The sequence below is a fragment of the Bombina bombina genome, chromosome 1 (genome assembly GCF_027579735.1).
Source record: "Bombina bombina isolate aBomBom1 chromosome 1, aBomBom1.pri, whole genome shotgun sequence".
NCBI classification, from domain to species: Eukaryota; Metazoa; Chordata; class Amphibia; order Anura; family Bombinatoridae; genus Bombina; species Bombina bombina.
The window spans coordinates 888,764,910-888,782,330 of NC_069499.1; the positions used below are offsets into that span (position 1 = coordinate 888,764,910).

Consider the following 17,421-nt stretch of genomic DNA (forward strand, 5'->3'; position numbering starts at 1 on the left):
TAAGAAATTCGACCTGAGCGGCATGCCATGGCAAGTTATCCATTGCGTTTTTTCTGTCCTTTTGGGTTGTCAGCCGGGGTGGTATTAAAGTGCAGCCATCTGGTTGATTAGATGTGGTATCGTATGGCGTAATGATTAGACCGCTATCTTGGGTATCTGAAATTGATGCAAGCCCTTCTGCTATAACGTGTCGTGACATGTTGACCGTGTTCCCCATGTTTGTTGTTCTTTCTATTAGCCTTTGTAGGTCCTGGTCTGATGGCGCTTTGTCTTTCATCACTTGAAATAAGGCTTCCAGTTTAGCCAGTTGAGGATCTGAGGTGTTAAAGTAGTCGTTTCTGCATAGTTAATGGTTCGTTTTAAGTACAGCTCACCCTATTCATCTGTGTCACTTGGGATGTTATATCCGATTAGTAAGGTGTTATTTGCTTTAGAGGAGCCAAGGTGTTGCTATGTATAGAATGTCCAGATCTGGCAAAGTACCTCAGGAGTTTCCTGAGGGGGGAACGTTGCCTGGTTAGTAGCCGCTGCTTCAGGCCTTATTTGTCTGTTTTCGACTCGGGGGTCATCAATACAGCTATTTGAGTATGGGTATTGGTTGCTGGTCTGAATAAGTACAATGTCACAAGTACTAGTAAGATGATGCTGTAAAATTATAGCAATAACCGGTGGATTATGTACTTTTCTCCTGGAGTTTAGAAAGGTGCAACTGCACAGAGCTGTTGCTTGGACTCGCCCCCCCCCAAATGTCTTGTTAATGTAATACATTCATGAAATTACATAGCAACCGTGAACCCCTTTTGAAGTGCTTAGCAGCCATAGGGGTTGTCTGCGTAGAAGTGAAATCTAAACCTTTTTCAGTTCTAAGCAGTTTGGATAAAGTTTTTTTTTTTTTTTTTTTACCTGTACTGTATTCTACTTTTCTTTGGGTTTAATTCTTCTTCCTTCTAGGTGGGTCTTTTTTCCAACCTTTTCCTGCATACTGGATTTTACATTGCATGGCTGTATTTTATTGCAAAGCTTCACTCTCTCCTTTTAGTAAATTTTTTATCTTGGGATCCTATGAGAATTTGGCTTTGATTTCAAAGAGTCTTAATATTTTATTTTTATATGTTTTGCCTTACTACTGCCAGTATGGAAAATATGCCCCTGGGTCCTTTGGGACTTTTTGGCAAATGTTTTTATTAGGCAACAAACCCAATAGAGAATGAATAGGAGAGGGGTGTGAAGAGACTTCTGAATAGTCTCTTAACAATTAAAATATTCTAAATTCTGTAGGACAATCTCATTACTGATACCTAGATTACTCCATTTATATGTCGGAAACCCATGGCAGATCTCTGTTCCATACTCAATGGGATGCTTGTTCTACTCTTCTCCATCCTGGAACTGTACCTGTACAGCGACAAGCAAAAATATGAGAAAGCCGTGCTGCCTCATAATATGCAAATATATTAGGGAAAGAAACGCCCCCCCATACCAAATATTTCTCCAACATAGGTGTGTCCGGTCCACGGCGTCATCCTTACTTGTGGGATATTCTCTTCCCCAACAGGAAATGGCAAAGAGCCCAGCAAAGCTGGTCACATGATCCCTCCTAGGCTCCGCCTACCCCAGTCATTCTCTTTGCCGTTGTACAGGCAACATCTCCACGGAGATGGCTTAGAGTTTTTTAGTGTTTAACTGTAGTTTTTCATTATTCAATCAAGAGTTTGTTATTTTCAAATAGTGCTGGTACGTACTATTTACTCAGAAACAGAAAAGAGATGAAGAATTCTGTTTGTATGAGGAAAATGATTTTAGCAACCGTAACTAAAATCCATGGCTGTTCCACACAGGACTGTTGAGAGCAATTAACTTCAGTTGGGGGAACAGTGTGCAGTCCCTTGCTGCTTGAGGTATGACACATTCTAACAAGACGATGTAATGCTGGAAGCTGTCATTTTCCCTATGGGATCCGGTAAGCCATGTTTATTACGATTGTAAATAAGGGCTTCACAAGGGCTTGTTTAGACTGTAGACTTTTTCTGGGCTAAATCGATTGATTATTAACACATATTTAGCCTTGAGGAATCATTTATTCTGGGTATTTTGATATAATTATATCGGCAGGCACTGTTTTAGACACCTTATTCTTTAGGGGCTTTCCCAAAGCATAGGCAGAGTCTCATTTTCGCGCCGGTGTTGCGCACTTGTTTTTGAGAGGCATGGCATGCAGTCGCATGTGAGAGGAGCTCTGATACTTATAAAAGACTTCTGAAGGCGTCATTTGGTATCGTATTCCCCTTTGGGTTTGGTTGGGTCTCAGCAAAGCAGATACCAGGGACTGTAAAGGGGTTAAAGCTTAAAACGGCTCCGGTTCCGTTATTTTAAGGGTTAAAGCTTCCAAAATTGGTGTGCAATATTTTTAAGGTTTTGCAAGCCGTGGTGCCTTCCATTTAGGTGACCTGATTTGCTCCCTCCCTTCATCCGTGTCCTAAAGCTTTGGTATTGGTTCCCACAAGTAAGGATGACGCCGTGGACCGGACACACCTATGTTGGAGAAAACAGAATTTATGTTTACCTGATAAATTTCTTTCTCCAACGGTGTGTCCGGTCCACGGCCCGCCCTGGTTTTTTTAATCAGGTCTGATAATTTATTTTCTTTAACTACAGTCACCACGGTACCATATGGTTTCTCCTATGCTAATATTCCTCCTTAACGTCGGTCGAATGACTGGGGTAGGCGGAGCCTAGGAGGGATCATGTGACCAGCTTTGCTGGGCTCTTTGCCATTTCCTGTTGGGGAAGAGAATATCCCACAAGTAAGGATGACGCCGTGGACCGGACACACCGTTGGAGAAAGAAATTTATCAGGTAAACATAAATTCTGTTTTTATGTAGAATGTTCCCAAATATCCTTAGTTTCTTATCCTGCCAAATAAATTTAATAATGTATAGCTCATGAGGTAAGCTAAGCGGAAGGCATATAAAGTAGTGCACCACTTTTGGTAAAATTGACATTTTTAAAAATGCAATACAGCCTAGCCAAGACACCTATTGAAAGCTCCAATAGTCAAGTGCGCTAACTTTTTGGAAGAGAGAGTCATAGTTCTTATATCTGACCAATTGAAGATTTGGAATCAAAAGTTCCCCTAGATACCTAATAGTGTTTTAAGACCACATAAAATCATAACTATCTTGTAGGAATTCAAGATCAAATTTAGAAACATTAATTGAAGAGTTTCAGTTTTGGACAGATTTTTTTTATAACCAATTTTGCTGAATATATAAATTATCTCAAATACTGCTGGGATAGAACCAATCGGATTGGGCAGAAAGAGTGATGTTGTGTGTGTATTTTTTAATTGTCTTTCTAACCCCCCATGGCTTAAACTCGTATTTGCTTGAATTTTGGGCCATGTAGGGCAAAATGGATGCGAAGTGCAGCAAAATACCGGGGCATTCTTGTGGCAATACTTTTTGAATCAAGGTCTTTGTCCCTTTAATTAGAAGCAGTATTTGAGACAAGAACATACATTATTTTAGCAAGTGGTAGTTGTGAGCTTATAGGATGTATCAGAATGTGTGTTTGTGCATAAAACCAGATTTTCTGCATTTTGTTTTACTTCAGGCTGCAAACGAAGAGCTGAAACAAGCATCAGCCTTACTTTTGTCACAGAAAACTGCCCTTGAAATGATCGTGAACATGTGTTGCAGTGAAGGTTTGTGTATATCTTAACAATTCCAGTTGGAAATTGTCTGTGTATGTATATGAGATAGATATATAGAGATAGATATATCTCTATATCTATCTCTATGGGAAAGATTGCATGACAGGGCTTAAAGTGAATGTAAATTTTTATGCCAAAGTGCCCGGTTTTTAAAAATTCGATTAAAAACAGGGGCACTTTATTTAATCAAAATTTACATTTCACTCGGGTTGTGAAAAAATACTTGCCTTTTATACTTGACACCCGCTCCAGCTTTCCCTGGTCATCGCAAGCCATTTCTGACGTCAGAAATGATGGATAGTCATCCTCCAATCGTGGCTCCCCCCCCAGGGGAATCCGTGCCTGATTGAACGCCGTGATTTGAGGAAGCTGGATTCCTCATTTTAGACCCAGGAAGAGGCTTTGTGATGGGCAGAGGAAGCTGGAGCGGCTGTCAATATTAAAAGTTATTTATTTTTTCACAACACAACTGAAATGTAAATTTTGATTAATTAAAGTGCCCCTGTTTTTAATCGAATTTTTAAAAAACGGGCACTTTAGCATCAAAATTTATATTCACTTTAATAAGGTAAGTTTGGGGTGTGTATACACTACTAATCTTATTACTCACATTGAGAATCAGGCATTTGTTTTCAACGTAATATCTCAGATTACTGGCCATATAAAGTGGGGGGAGTGCCTTATCCGAATGTAAAATTGTTTTTACTCTTTACAAACTCCTTAAACATGTTGCTGCTGCTAGATCATGTTTCAGCAATGTGCAAACCCATAGTCAGAACTAAACTTTCATGATTTACATAGAGCTTGTAATTTTAAACACACTTCCATTACGAAATATTTTTATATGAACACTTTGCATGTGCAAGAATATATATATATATGTGTGTGTATATAATTTATGTATGATGTCACTTTTTAAGATCCTCTTCTGTATTCAAGATGATTTACTGAATCCTGTATGCTCAGCTTGTAAGAATCTCTCTGCATTAAATATATGCATTAGCTGAGACTGTTACCTTTAACTGGCTACTACCATCAGTAGACATTTAGACTCCCACAATAACGCTTTCTCTTTGCAGATGTGTCTGATGACGAATGGGAAGCTCTCTCCAGTAGTGATGAAAGTGAACTGGAGAACTCTGTAGGTGACAGTAATGACCAGCTGCTGTCTCCACTTTGTCTGTCTGCAGAGGTTCAGTCTGCTCTTTTGAACCATGACATACCAAAAAAGGTACATTTCAAAGAATTTGCTATTAAGCCTCATTTTACATAGGAAAGAAAAAATTCTTAAAGTAAAGCCATTAATTCACATTACGTAATTACTTTATAAACGTATGTTTGGATTTACTATGATTTTTTCCCCCAGATATTTATGATCCCAATTGTTAACTATCACAGTTCAGTAGCACCCAGGGTTGTACACTGGATGTATCACCAAACCCCTCCTATTGCATTAAAGGGACAGTCAACCATAGAATTGTTTTTGTTTTAAAAGATAGATAATCCCTTTATTACCCATTCCCCGGTTTTGCATAACCAACACTGTTATATTAATATACTTTTTACCTTTGTGATTACCTTGTATCTAGGAACCTTCTTCCAGCCCCCTGATCACATGACTGTGACTGTTTATTATCTATTGTCTTAAATTTAGCATTGTATTGTGCTAGATCTTAAATAACCCCCTGTGCCTGAACACAGTGTTATCTATATAGCCCACGTGTACTTTCTGTCTCTTTGTGTTGAAAAGAGATTTAAAAAGCATGTGATAAGAGGCAGCCCTCAAAGGCTTAGAAATTAGCATATGAGCCTACCTATGTTTAGTTTAAACTAAGAATACCAAGAGAAAAAAGCAAATTTAATGATAAAAGTAAATTGGAAAGTCGATTAAAATTAAAAGTCCTATCTGAATAATGAAAGTTTAATTTATACTTGACTGTCCCTTTAAGCCTTTTTTGTTTGGGTTTCCTACTATAGTTAATCCTAATTGCCTTGCCCTGTTTAACATGTACCCCCCCCCATTATACACTAGATTTTTCTTTGCATAAATGTTTTGTAGATGATCCATTTATAAAGCCCATTCAGTTTTTTTTTTTTTATTGTATAGTTTTGCTTATTTTTAAATAACATCTGATTTTCAGACTCCTAACCAAGCCCCAAAGTTTTAAGAGAATACCAACGTATACCTACTCCAGTTTGCTTCCGTTTGTGTAAAGAGTCTTTTCATATGCAAGGAAGGGGGAGTGTCATATTTCCCACTTGCAGTGGGCTTTCCGTCTACCTTTTTAACAGAGCTAAACTGGAAGCTTCTAACTTTTTTTTTGTTTATGTTTTTATACTGGATTTTTAGATCTTTATCTGTGCATATTATTCTTTATAGTAGTGTGTATTACGTGCAGTTGGTGTATACTGTCCCTTTTTAAGTAGCTCCTAAATTAACACAAGGCCTCCCAAGCTCGTAATCCTCAAATTGATTAAACCACACCCCATGGGAACCCACTAAGACCCCCTAACCGATTGTGGTTGTTATTTAACATGCTTTGGATTAATAATGGTTTTGGGGGCTGGTGCTCCGGGTCAGACACAATTAAGTAGGTGTTTAGGGGATATCAAAGCATCACTTTTGTATATAGTAGATAATCTTAAACCTATGTATATAGGCAGCTTTGGTTTATATGGCAAGATTGCAGCTTCTTTTTCATTGTAACATAATTTAAAAGCTGCTATTAAGGGGACAGTGTACACCAATTTTCATATAACTGCATGTAATATACACTACTATAAAGAATATGCACAGATACTGATCTAAATATCCAGTATAAAACCTTACAAAAACTTACTTAGAAGTTCCCAGTTTAGCACTGTTTATGAGATAAGGCTGGGACACCCAGTGAAAGGAGCTGTGAAAACATAAAGAGCAGACACTCCCCCTTCCCGGCATATAAAAAACAGATTAAACAAACAATAGTAGCAATAATCTGTAGACTTGGATCTACATCTGATACTTGGTTAGAAGTCTGAAAATCAGCACAACGTTATAAAAAAAAATAAGCAAAACTACACATTTGTTACAAAAAGACTCCCATCTGGGCTATATAAATGGATCATCTACAAACCATGTATGCAAAGAAAAATAGTGTACAATGTCCCCTTACAGGGACACTGAACCCAAATTTTTTCTTTTGTGCTTCAGATAGAGCATGCAATTTTACGCAACTTTCTAATTTACTCCTATTATCAATTTTTCTTCGTTCTCTTGCTATCTTTATTTGAAAAAGAAGGCATCTAAGCTATTTTTTGGTTAAGAACACTGGATAGCACTTGTTTATTGGTGGGTGAATTTATCCACCAATCAGCAAGAACAACCCAGGTTGTTCACCAAAAATGGGCTGGCATCATTCTTGCATTTCAAATAAAGATACCAAGAGAATGAAGAAAATTTGATACTAGGAGTAAATTAAAAAGTTGCTTAAAATTGCATGCTCTATCTGAATGACAAAAGAAAAAAATTGGGTTCAGTGTCCCTTTAAGCTGAAAGGTGTACAGATATAACCATCAGTAAAGGTTGTGCCTTGATTGAAATAGCACATATAAATGCTATTTGAATATATATATATATATATATATATATATATATATATATATATATATATATATATATATATATATATATATATATATATATATATATATATATATATATATATATATATATATATATATATATATACACACACAGTGGATATAAAAAGTCTACACACCCCTTTTAAAATGTCAGGTTTCTGTGATGTAAAAAAGTGAGACAAAGATAAATCATTTCAGAACTTTTTCGACCTTTAATGTGACCTATAGACTGTACAACTCAATTGAAAAACAAACTGAAATCTTTTAGGTAAAGGGAAATAAAAATAAAAAAATAAAATAATATAGTTGCATAAGTGTGAACACCCTTTTATAACTGGGGATGTAGCTGTGTTCAGAATTAAGCAATCGCATTCAAAATCATGTTAAATAGGAGTCAGTACACACCTGTCATAATTTCAGCTGTTCTAGTAGGTCTTTCCTGACATTTTGTTAGTCACATCCTACAGCAAAAGCCATGGTCCGCAGAGAGCTTCTAAAGCATCAGAGGGATCTCATTGTTAAAAGGTATCAGTCAGGAGAAGGGTACAAAAGAATTTTCAAGGCATTAGATATACCATGGAACACAGTGAAGACAGTCATCATCAAGTGAAGAAAATATGGTACAACAGTGACATTACCAAGAACTGGATGTCCCTCCAAAATTGATGAAAAGACGAGAAGAAAACTGGTCTGGGGGGCTGCCAAGAGGCCTACAGCAACATTAAAGGAGCTGCAGGAATATCTGGCAAGTACTGGCTGTGTGGTACATGTGACAACAATCACCCGTATTCTTCATATGTCTTGGCTATGGGGTAGAGTGGCAAGACGGAAGCCTTTTCTTACAAAAAAAACCCATCCAAGCCCAGCTAAATTTTGCAAAAACACATCTGAAGTTTCCCAAAAGCATGTTGCAAAAGGTGTTCTGGTCTGATGAAACCAAAGTTGAACTTTTTGGCCATAATTCCAAAAGATATGTTTGGCGCAAAAACACTGCATATCACCAAAAGAACACCATACCCATAGTGAAGCACGGTGGTGTCAGCATCATGCTTCGGGGCTGTTTTTCTTCAGCTGGAACTGGGGCCTTAGTCAAGGTAGAGGGAATAATGAACAGTTCCAAATACCAGACAACATTGGCACAAAACCTTCATGCTTCTGCTAGAAAGCTGAACATGAAGAGGAACTTCATCTTTCAGCATGACAACGACCCAGCCAGAGCCCAGACCTGAATCCAATTCAAAATCTGTGGGGTGATCTGAAGAGTGCTGTGCACAGGAGATGCCCTCGCATGCTGACAGATTTAGAGTGTTTTTGCAAAGAAGAGTGGGCAAATCTTGCCAAGTCAAGATGTGCCATGCTGAAAAAATCATACCCAAAAATACTGAGTGCTGTAATAAAATCAAAAGGTGCTTCAGTAAAGTATTAGTTTAAGGGTGTTCACACTTGTGCCACCATATTATTTTATTTTTTTATTTTTATTTCCCTTTACCTAAAAGATTTCAATTTGTTTTTCAATTGAGTTGTACAGTTTATAGGTCACATTAAAGGTGGAAAAAGTTCTGAAATGATTTATCTTTGTCTCATTTTTTTACATCACAGAAAACTGACATTTTAACAGGGGTGTGTAGACTTTTTATATCCACTGTGTATATATGTGTATATATATGTATGTATGTGTATATATATATATATATATATATATATATATATATATATATATATATATATATATATATACACATATATATACAGTGGATATAAAGTCTACACACCCCTGTTAAAATGTCAGGTTTCTGTGATGTAAAAAAATGAGACTGATAAATAATTTCAGAACTTTTTCCACCTTTAATGTGACCTATAAACTGTACAACTCAATTAAAAACAAACTGAAATCTTTTAGGTGGAGGAAAGTAAAAATAAAAAATATGGTTGCAAAAGTGTGCACACCCGTAAACTAAGACTTTGTTGAAGCATCTTTTCATTTTATTACAGCACTCTTTTTGGGTATGAGTCTATCAGCATGGCACATTTTGACTTGGCAAGATTTGCCCACTCTTCTTTGCAAAAACACTCCAAATCTGTCAGATTGCGAGGGCATCTCCTGTGCACAGCCCTCTTCAGATCACCCCACAGATTTTCAATCGGATTCAGGTCTGGGCTCTGGCTGGGTCATTCCAAAATGTTAATCTTCTTCTGATGAAGCCATTCCTTTGTTGATTTGGATGTATGCTTTGGGTCGTTGTCATGCTGAAAGATGAAGTTCCTCTTCATGTTCAGCTTTCTATCAGAAGCCTGAAGGTTTTGTGCCAATATTGACTGGTATTTGGAACTGTTCATAATTCCCTCTACCTTGACTAAGGCCCCAGTTCCATCTGACGAAAAACAGACCCAAATCATGATGCTGCCACCACCATGCTTCGCTGTGGGTATGGTATTCTTTTGGTGATGTTCAGTGTTTTGCGCCAAAGATATCTTTTGGGAATATGGACAAACAGTTCAACCTTGGTTTCATCAGATCACAACACCTTTTCCCACATGCTTTTGGGAGACTTCAGATGTGTTTTTGCAAAATTTAGCCAGGCTTGGATGTTTTTCTTGGTAAGAAAAGGCTTTCATCTTGCCACTCTACCCCATAGCCCAGACATATGAAGAATACGGAGATTGTTGTCACATGTACCACACAACCAGTACTTGCCAGATAGTCCTGCAGCTCCTTTAATATTGTTGTAGACCTCTTGGCAGCCTCCCAGACAAGTTTTCTTATCTTTTCATCAATTTTGGAGGGACGTCCAATTCTTGGTAATGTCACTGTTGCGCCATATTTTCTCCACTTGATGATGACTGTCTTCACTGTGTTCCATGGTATATCTAATGCCTTGGAAATTCTTTTGTACTCTTCTCCTGACTGATACCGTTTAACAATGAGGTCCCTCTGATGCTTTGGGAGATCTCTGCGGACCATGGCTTTTGCTGTAGGATTCAAATAAGAAAATGTCAGGAAAGACCTACTAGAACAGCAGAACTTTATTTGGGGTTCATCAGAGGCACTTTAAATGATGGCAGGTGTGTACTGACTCCTATTTAACATGATTTTGAATGTGATTGCTAAATTCTGAACACAGCTACATCTTCAGTTATAAGAGGGTGTGCACACTTATGCAACCACATTATTTAAGTTTTTTTTTTGTTTACTTACCTCCTCCTAAAATATTTTAGTATGTTTTTCAATTGAGTTGTAAAGTTTATAGGTCGCATTAAAAGTGGAAAATGTTCTGAAATTATTTATCTTTGTCTCATTTATTTGTATCACAGAAACCTGACATTTTAACAGGGGTGTGTAGACTTTTTATATCCACTGTGTGTGTGTGTGTGTGTGTGTATGTATGTGTGTGTGTATGTATGTATGTATATATATAAATATATAAATTTCTCCTACATTGGTGTATCCGGTCCACGGCTTCATCCTTACTTGTGGGATATTCTCAATCCCTACAGGAAGTGGCAAAGAGAGCACACAGCAGAGCTGTCCATATAGCTCCCCTCAGGCTCAGCCCCCCCAGTCATTCTCTTTGCCGCTCTAACTTGTAGCATCTCCACGGGGGTGGTAAAGAGTATGTGGTGTTTAGTTGTAGTTTTTTATTCTTCTATCAAGAGTTTGTTATTTTAAAATAGTGCCGGCTTGTACTATTTACTCTGCAGCAGAAAGTGATGAAGATTTCTGCCGAGAGGAATATGATTTTAGCACCAGTAACTAAAATCCATTGCTGTTCCCACGCAGGACTGTTGAAACCAGAGAACTTCAGTTGGGGGGAACAGTTTGCAGGCTTAACTGCTTCAGGTATGATCAGTCATTTTTCTAACAAGACCTAGTAATGCTAGAAGACTGTCAGCAATCCCCTCTGGGATAGGTAAGCCATTTTTCTTAGACTCTGTATAAAATTATGGCTTATATTAAGGGCTTGATGCTGGTTGACACTATTGTGGGCTAAATCGATTGCTTTTTAGCATGTTTTCACTATAAATAAAGTGTTTTTTTAGACTTTAAAACACGTTTTGGGTTTTATTTTGCGCCTGGCACTTATTTAGACACCTATTCTAGTCAGAAAGGCCCCTCCACTCTGGAATGAAGAGGGAGGAGGCCTCATTTTCAGGCCTCAATTGCACAGTTGTTTTGCTTAGGCAGTTCATGCAGCTTCACGTGGGGAGTCCAGAGGCATCAGAAAAGACTCCAGAGAGGCTTATTTCATACTAAAATAATCCCTAAGGAAGGTAAAGGCCACAGTGGAGGCTGTGGCATAGTACTGTAGTGTTTTTAACAGGTTAATTGCTGTTATTAGCTCCGGTTTGGGCATTAAGGGGTTAATTGGTCTGAAAATTTGTGTGCAATCATTTCAAAGCATTAAGACACTGTGGTGAAAATTTCATTAAAATCGGATGTTTATTTGATGTTTTTTTGATGTTTTAGTAATAGTGTGCACTTTTATTATTTAAAGACACAGTAACGTTTTTGTCAAAAATAATTTTTATTGCATTGAAGATCTGTTTAAGTCTGTCAAACATGTCTGACCCTTCAGATAACCTATGTTCTGTATGTTCAAAGGCCAAGGTGGTTCCCCCATTAAATTTATGTGTGAAGTGTGCCATAGCGTCCAAACAGCTTAAGGACCGTACAATCACGCTTAAAGATATAGCCCAAGATGATTCTTTAGCTGAAGGTAGTGAGGATAGCTCACTATCCTCTCCTTCTGTGTCAACACCAGCTATGCCCAGTACATCTAGCGCGCCAATTGCTATTACTATGCAACAGTTAGCAGCAGTAATGGATAATTCTCTCGCAGCATTTTTATACAAACTGCCAGCTTTTCCTAGGAAGCGTGATTGCTCAGGTTTAAATACAGAAAATTAGCAAGCAGACGCAGAGGATAATTTATCTGTAGTGCCCTCACATCAATCTGACTTGGCGGTGAGGGAGGGCCTGTCTGAGGGAGAAATTTCTGACACAGGAAAAGTTTCTCAGCAGGCAGAACCTGATACCATAGCATTTAAATTTAAGCTTGAACACCTCCCCGCTCTACTTAAGGAGGTCCTAGCTACTCTTGATGATTGTGACCCTTTGGTGGTCCCAGAAAAATTGTGTAAAATGGATAAATTCTTAGAGATCCCAGTACACACTGATGCGTTTCCGATGCCTAAGAGGGTGGCGGATATAGTGAATAAGGAGTGGGAGAAGCCAGGTGTACCTTTTGTTCCCCCTCCTATATTTAAGAAAATGTTCCCCATTGTTGACCCCAGAAGGGATGTGTGGCAGACGGTCCCTAAGGTAGAGGGGGCAGTTTCAACGCTAGCTAAGCACACAACTATACCAATAGAAGACAGTTGTGCTTTCAAAGATCCTATGGATAAAAAATTAGAAGGTTTACTTAAGAAAATTTTTGTTCAACAAGGTTTTCTTCTTCAACCAATTTCTTGCATTATTCCTGTAACCACTGCAGCTGCTTTTTGGTTTGAGGAATTAGAAAACTTGCCCCAGAAGGAGACTTCTTATGATGAAGTCATGGATAGAATTCACGCCCTGAAGTTGGCTAATTCTTTCATTACAGATGCCGCTTTTCAGTTAGCTAAATTAGCGGCGAAAAATTCTGGTTTCGCAATAGTGGCGCGTAGGACGCTTTGGCTAAAATCGTGGTCGGCGGATGTGTCGTCCAAAACAAAATTGCTTAATATTCCTTTCAAGGGTAAGACCCTATTCGGGCCAGAGTTGAAAGAAATTATTTCAGATATCACTGGGGGAAAGGGCCATGCCCTTCCACAGGATAGACCTTTCAAAGCTAAAAATAAGTCTAATTTTCGTTCCTTTCGCAATTTCAGGAACGGACCGGCTTCTACCTCTACAGCCACTAGGCAAGAGGGTAACACACCCCAGCCCAAACCAGCATGGAAACCATTGCAAGGCTGGAACAAGGGTAAACAGGCCAAAAAGCCTGCTGCTGCTACCAAGACAGCATGAAGGGGTAGCCCCCGATCCGGGACCGGATCTAGTAGGGGGCAGACTTTCTCTCTTTGCTCAGGCCTGGGCAAGAGATGTTCCGGACCCCTGGGCACTAGAAATTGTCTCTCAGGGGTTTCTTCTAGAATTCAAGGACCTTCCTCCAAGGGGAAGGTTCCACATGTCTTGCTTATCTTTAGACCAGATAAAGAGACAGGCATTCTTACATTGCGTAGAAGACCTTTTAAAAATGGGAGTGATAAACCCAGTTCCAACAGCAGAACAAGGACTGGGATTTTACTCAAACCTGTTTGTAGTTCCCAAAAAGGAAGGAACTTTCAGGCCAATTCTGGATTTAAAGATTCTAAACAAATTCCTCAGAGTGAAACCATTCGGACAATTTTACCAATGATCCAGGAGGGTCAATATATGACTACCGTGGACTTAAAGGATGCGTACCTGCATATTCCTATCCACAAAGATTACCATCAGTTTCTGAGGTTCGCCTTTCTGGACAAGCATTACCAGTTCGTGGCTGTTCACTTCGGATTGGCCACTGCTCCCAGAATTTTCACAAAGGTGCTAGGGTCCCTTCTAGCGGTGCTAAGGCCAAGGGGCATTGCAGTAGCACCTTACCTAGACGACATTTTAATACAGGCGTCATCCTTTCACAAGCAAGGGCTCATACGGACATTGTTCTAGCCTTTCTAAGGTCTCACGGGTGGAAGGTGAACATAGAAAAAAGTTCTCTGTCCCCGTTCACAAGGGTTCCCTTCCTGGGAACAATAATAGACTCGGTAGAAATGAAAATCTTTCTGACAGAGGTCAGGAAATTAAAACTTTTGAACACTTGTCGAGTTCTTCAATCCATTCCTCAACCCTCAATACCTCAATGCATGGAGGTAATAGGACTAATGGTTGCGGCAATGGACGTGGTTCCTTTTGCTCAAATTCATTTAAGACCATTGCAACTGTGCATGCTCAAACAATGGAATGGGGATTATGCAGATTTGTCTCCCCAGATTCAGATGGACCAGCAAACCAGAGACTCACTCCTCTGGTGGTTGTCTCAGGATCACCTGTCTCAGGGAATGAGTTTCCGAAGACCGGAATGGATCATTGTTACGACCGACGCCAGCCTCTTAGGCTGGGGCGTGGTCTGGAAGTCCCTGAAGGCTCAGGATCTATGGTCTCGGGAAGAATCTCTTCTCCCGATAAACATTTTGGAATTGAGAGCGATATTCAATGCGCTCCAGGCATGGCCTCAACTAGCGGAGGCCAAATTCATCAGATTTCAGTCGGACAACATGACGACTGTAGCGTACATCAATCATCAGGGGGGAACAAAGAGTTCCCTGGCGATGAGGGAGGTATCCAAGATCATCAAATGGGCAGAGGATCACTCCTGCCATCTATCAGCAATTCACATCCCAGGAGTGGACAACTGGGAAGCGGATTATCTGAGTCGTCAGACTTTCCATCCGGGGGAGTGGGAACTCCACCTGGAGGTTTTTGCTCAGCTGACCCAGCTATGGGGCATTCCAGATCTGGATCTGATGGCGTCACGTCAGAACTCCAAATTTACACGTTACGGATCCAGGTCCAGGGATCCCAAGGCGACATTGGTAGATGCCTTAGTAGCGCCTTGGTCGTTCAATCTAGCTTATGTCTTTCCACCGTTTCCCCTTCTCCCCCGGCTAGTAGCCAGGATCAAACAGGAGAAGGCTTCGGTAATTCTGATAGCTCCTTTGAGGCAGGACCTTCTAATTCAAGGTCCATTTGAACATCCAAACCTAGTTTCTCTGCAACTGACTGCTTGGAGATTGAACGCTTGATTCTAGCTAAGCGTGGGTTTTTTGGAATCAGTTATAGATACTCTGATCCAGGCTAGAAAGCCTGTCACCAGGAAAATTTACCATAAGATATGGCGGAAATATCTTTGCTGGTGCGAATCCAAGGGTTACTCATGGAGTAAGATTAGGATTCCAAGGATACTATCTTTTCTCCAAGAAGGATTGGAGAAAGGTCTGTCAGCTAGTTCTTTAAAGGGACAGATATCTGCTCTGTCTGTTTTGTTACACAAGCGTCTGGCAGCCATGCCAGATATTCAGGCGTTTGTACAGGCTTTAGTCAGAATCAAGCCTGTCTACAGACCTGTGGCTCCTCCATGGAGTCTAAATTTAGTTCTTTCAGGTCTTCAAGGGGTTCCGTTTGAACCTCTACATTCCATAGATATTAAGTTACTATCTTGGAAAGTTTTGTTTTTAGTAGCTATTTCTTCTGCTAGAAGAGTTTCTGAATTGTCTGCTTTGCAGTATAATTCACCCTATCTGGTGTTTCATACAGATAAGGTCGTTTTACGTACCAAACCTGGTTTTCTTCCAAAAGTGGTTTCCAATAAGAATATCAACCAGGAAATAGTTGTTCCTTCTCTGTGTCCTAATCCAGTTTCTAACAAGGAACGTCTGTTACACAATCTTGATGTGGCTGAAAAGCATCATCCGGTTGGATTATGAGACTGCTGGAAGGCAGCCTCCTGAACGAATTACAGCTCACTCTACTAGAGCTGTGGCTTCCACATGGGCTTTCAAGAATGAGGCTTCTGTTGAACAGATCTGTAAGGCAGCGACTTGGTCTTCACTGCATACATTTGCCAAATTTTACAAATTCAATACTTTTGCTTCTTCTGAGGCTATTTTTGGTAGAGAGGTTTTGCAAGCAGTGGTGTCTTCCGTTTAGGTTACCTGACTTGTTCCCTCCCTTCATCCGTGTCCTAAAGCTTTGGTATTGGTTCCCACAAGTAAGGATGAAGCCGTGGACCGGATACACCAATGTAGGAGAAAACAGAATTTAGGTTTACCTGATAAATTTCTTTCTCCTACGGTGTATCCAGTCCACGGCCCGCCCTGGCATTTTGGTCAGGTTTAAATTTATTTTTTTGTAAACTACAGTCACCACTGCACCCTATGGTTCTCCTTTTTCTCCTAACCGTCGGTCGAATGACTGGGGGGGCGGAGCCTGAGGGGAGCTATATGGACAGCTCTGCTGTGTGCTCTCTTTGCCACTTCCTGTAGGGATTGAGAATATCCCACAAGTAAGGATGAAGCCGTGGACCGGAACATAAATTCTGTTTTTTAGCCGATATTGAATTGGAAAATAAAAATTGATTATTTTTGGTTACTTGAAAGCCTGTGAGTGCCCTCCATTTTCTGGATATATATATATATATATATATATATATATATATATATATATATATATATATATATATATATACACTCTCAGTATTTTCTGTAAGATCTGGTTAACATGTGCTGTTTGCATTTACAGACTTGATTTTACTCATTGGTTGTGGAAGCAGTTCTAGATTAATCTGTCATGTTTAACTGACTTAAAGATTGTTTGCTTAAATGGATATGAAACCTACATTTTTGTTTTCTTTTATGATTCAGATAGCGCATGCAATTTAAAGCAACATTCTAATTTACTCCTATTATCACATTTTCTTCATTCTCTTGGTTTTTTTATTTGAAAAAGCAAAGATATAAGCTTAGGAACCGGTCCTTTTTTGGTTCAGCACCTTGGTAGTGCTTTCTAACAAATGTAATATTTTTTTTAATTTTGTGTAGTGTGTGAGAACATTAATAATTTTAGTTCATTTTGCAGTTAATCTGTTATGATTTAGTTTAGTTTAGTGTGTGTGATTTTTAAATAAACTCATCATAATTTTTACTTTATCTTCTAGGTATTTCAGAAAACGTATTTTCCGAGCAGTGCTGCAGTACAGATCTGTAGACAGACTCCTGCATGGAAACCATTAATTCCAAAGTAAAGTTGTTTTAAATTTTTTCAAGGGTTAGAATATTCTAAGGGCATGTAAACACGGCTTCATTAGGGTCATGCACAATGTGTTTTATTTCTGATCAGACCACTTATATTTTTAGTAAGGTAATTTGTATTAAGTTTGCAACAAATTAGATTTCAAAGACCATTCAAGCACAACATAACAAATAAGTACATACCTGTATTATTAAAGAGCATATAGCAAAAAAAACTAAATAGATCCAATAATCATGAACCCAATATTCCAGTCAGCAA

At 39.1% G+C, this 17,421-nt stretch overlaps 1 protein-coding gene across 2 annotated transcripts in view; it reads left to right on the forward strand.

The window, feature by feature from the left end:
* The window catches only part of HEATR3 (HEAT repeat containing 3), a 369,897-nt gene that overhangs the window by 86,942 nt on the left and 265,534 nt on the right, over positions 1-17,421 (forward strand). For both annotated transcript variants that reach the window (XM_053699553.1, XM_053699552.1), the window contains exons 8-10: positions 3,614-3,704; positions 4,793-4,944; positions 17,069-17,151. In XM_053699553.1, coding sequence (XP_053555528.1) covers positions 3,614-3,704; positions 4,793-4,944; positions 17,069-17,151 — 326 coding nt within the window. The remainder of the gene's footprint in view (positions 1-3,613; positions 3,705-4,792; positions 4,945-17,068; positions 17,152-17,421) is intronic.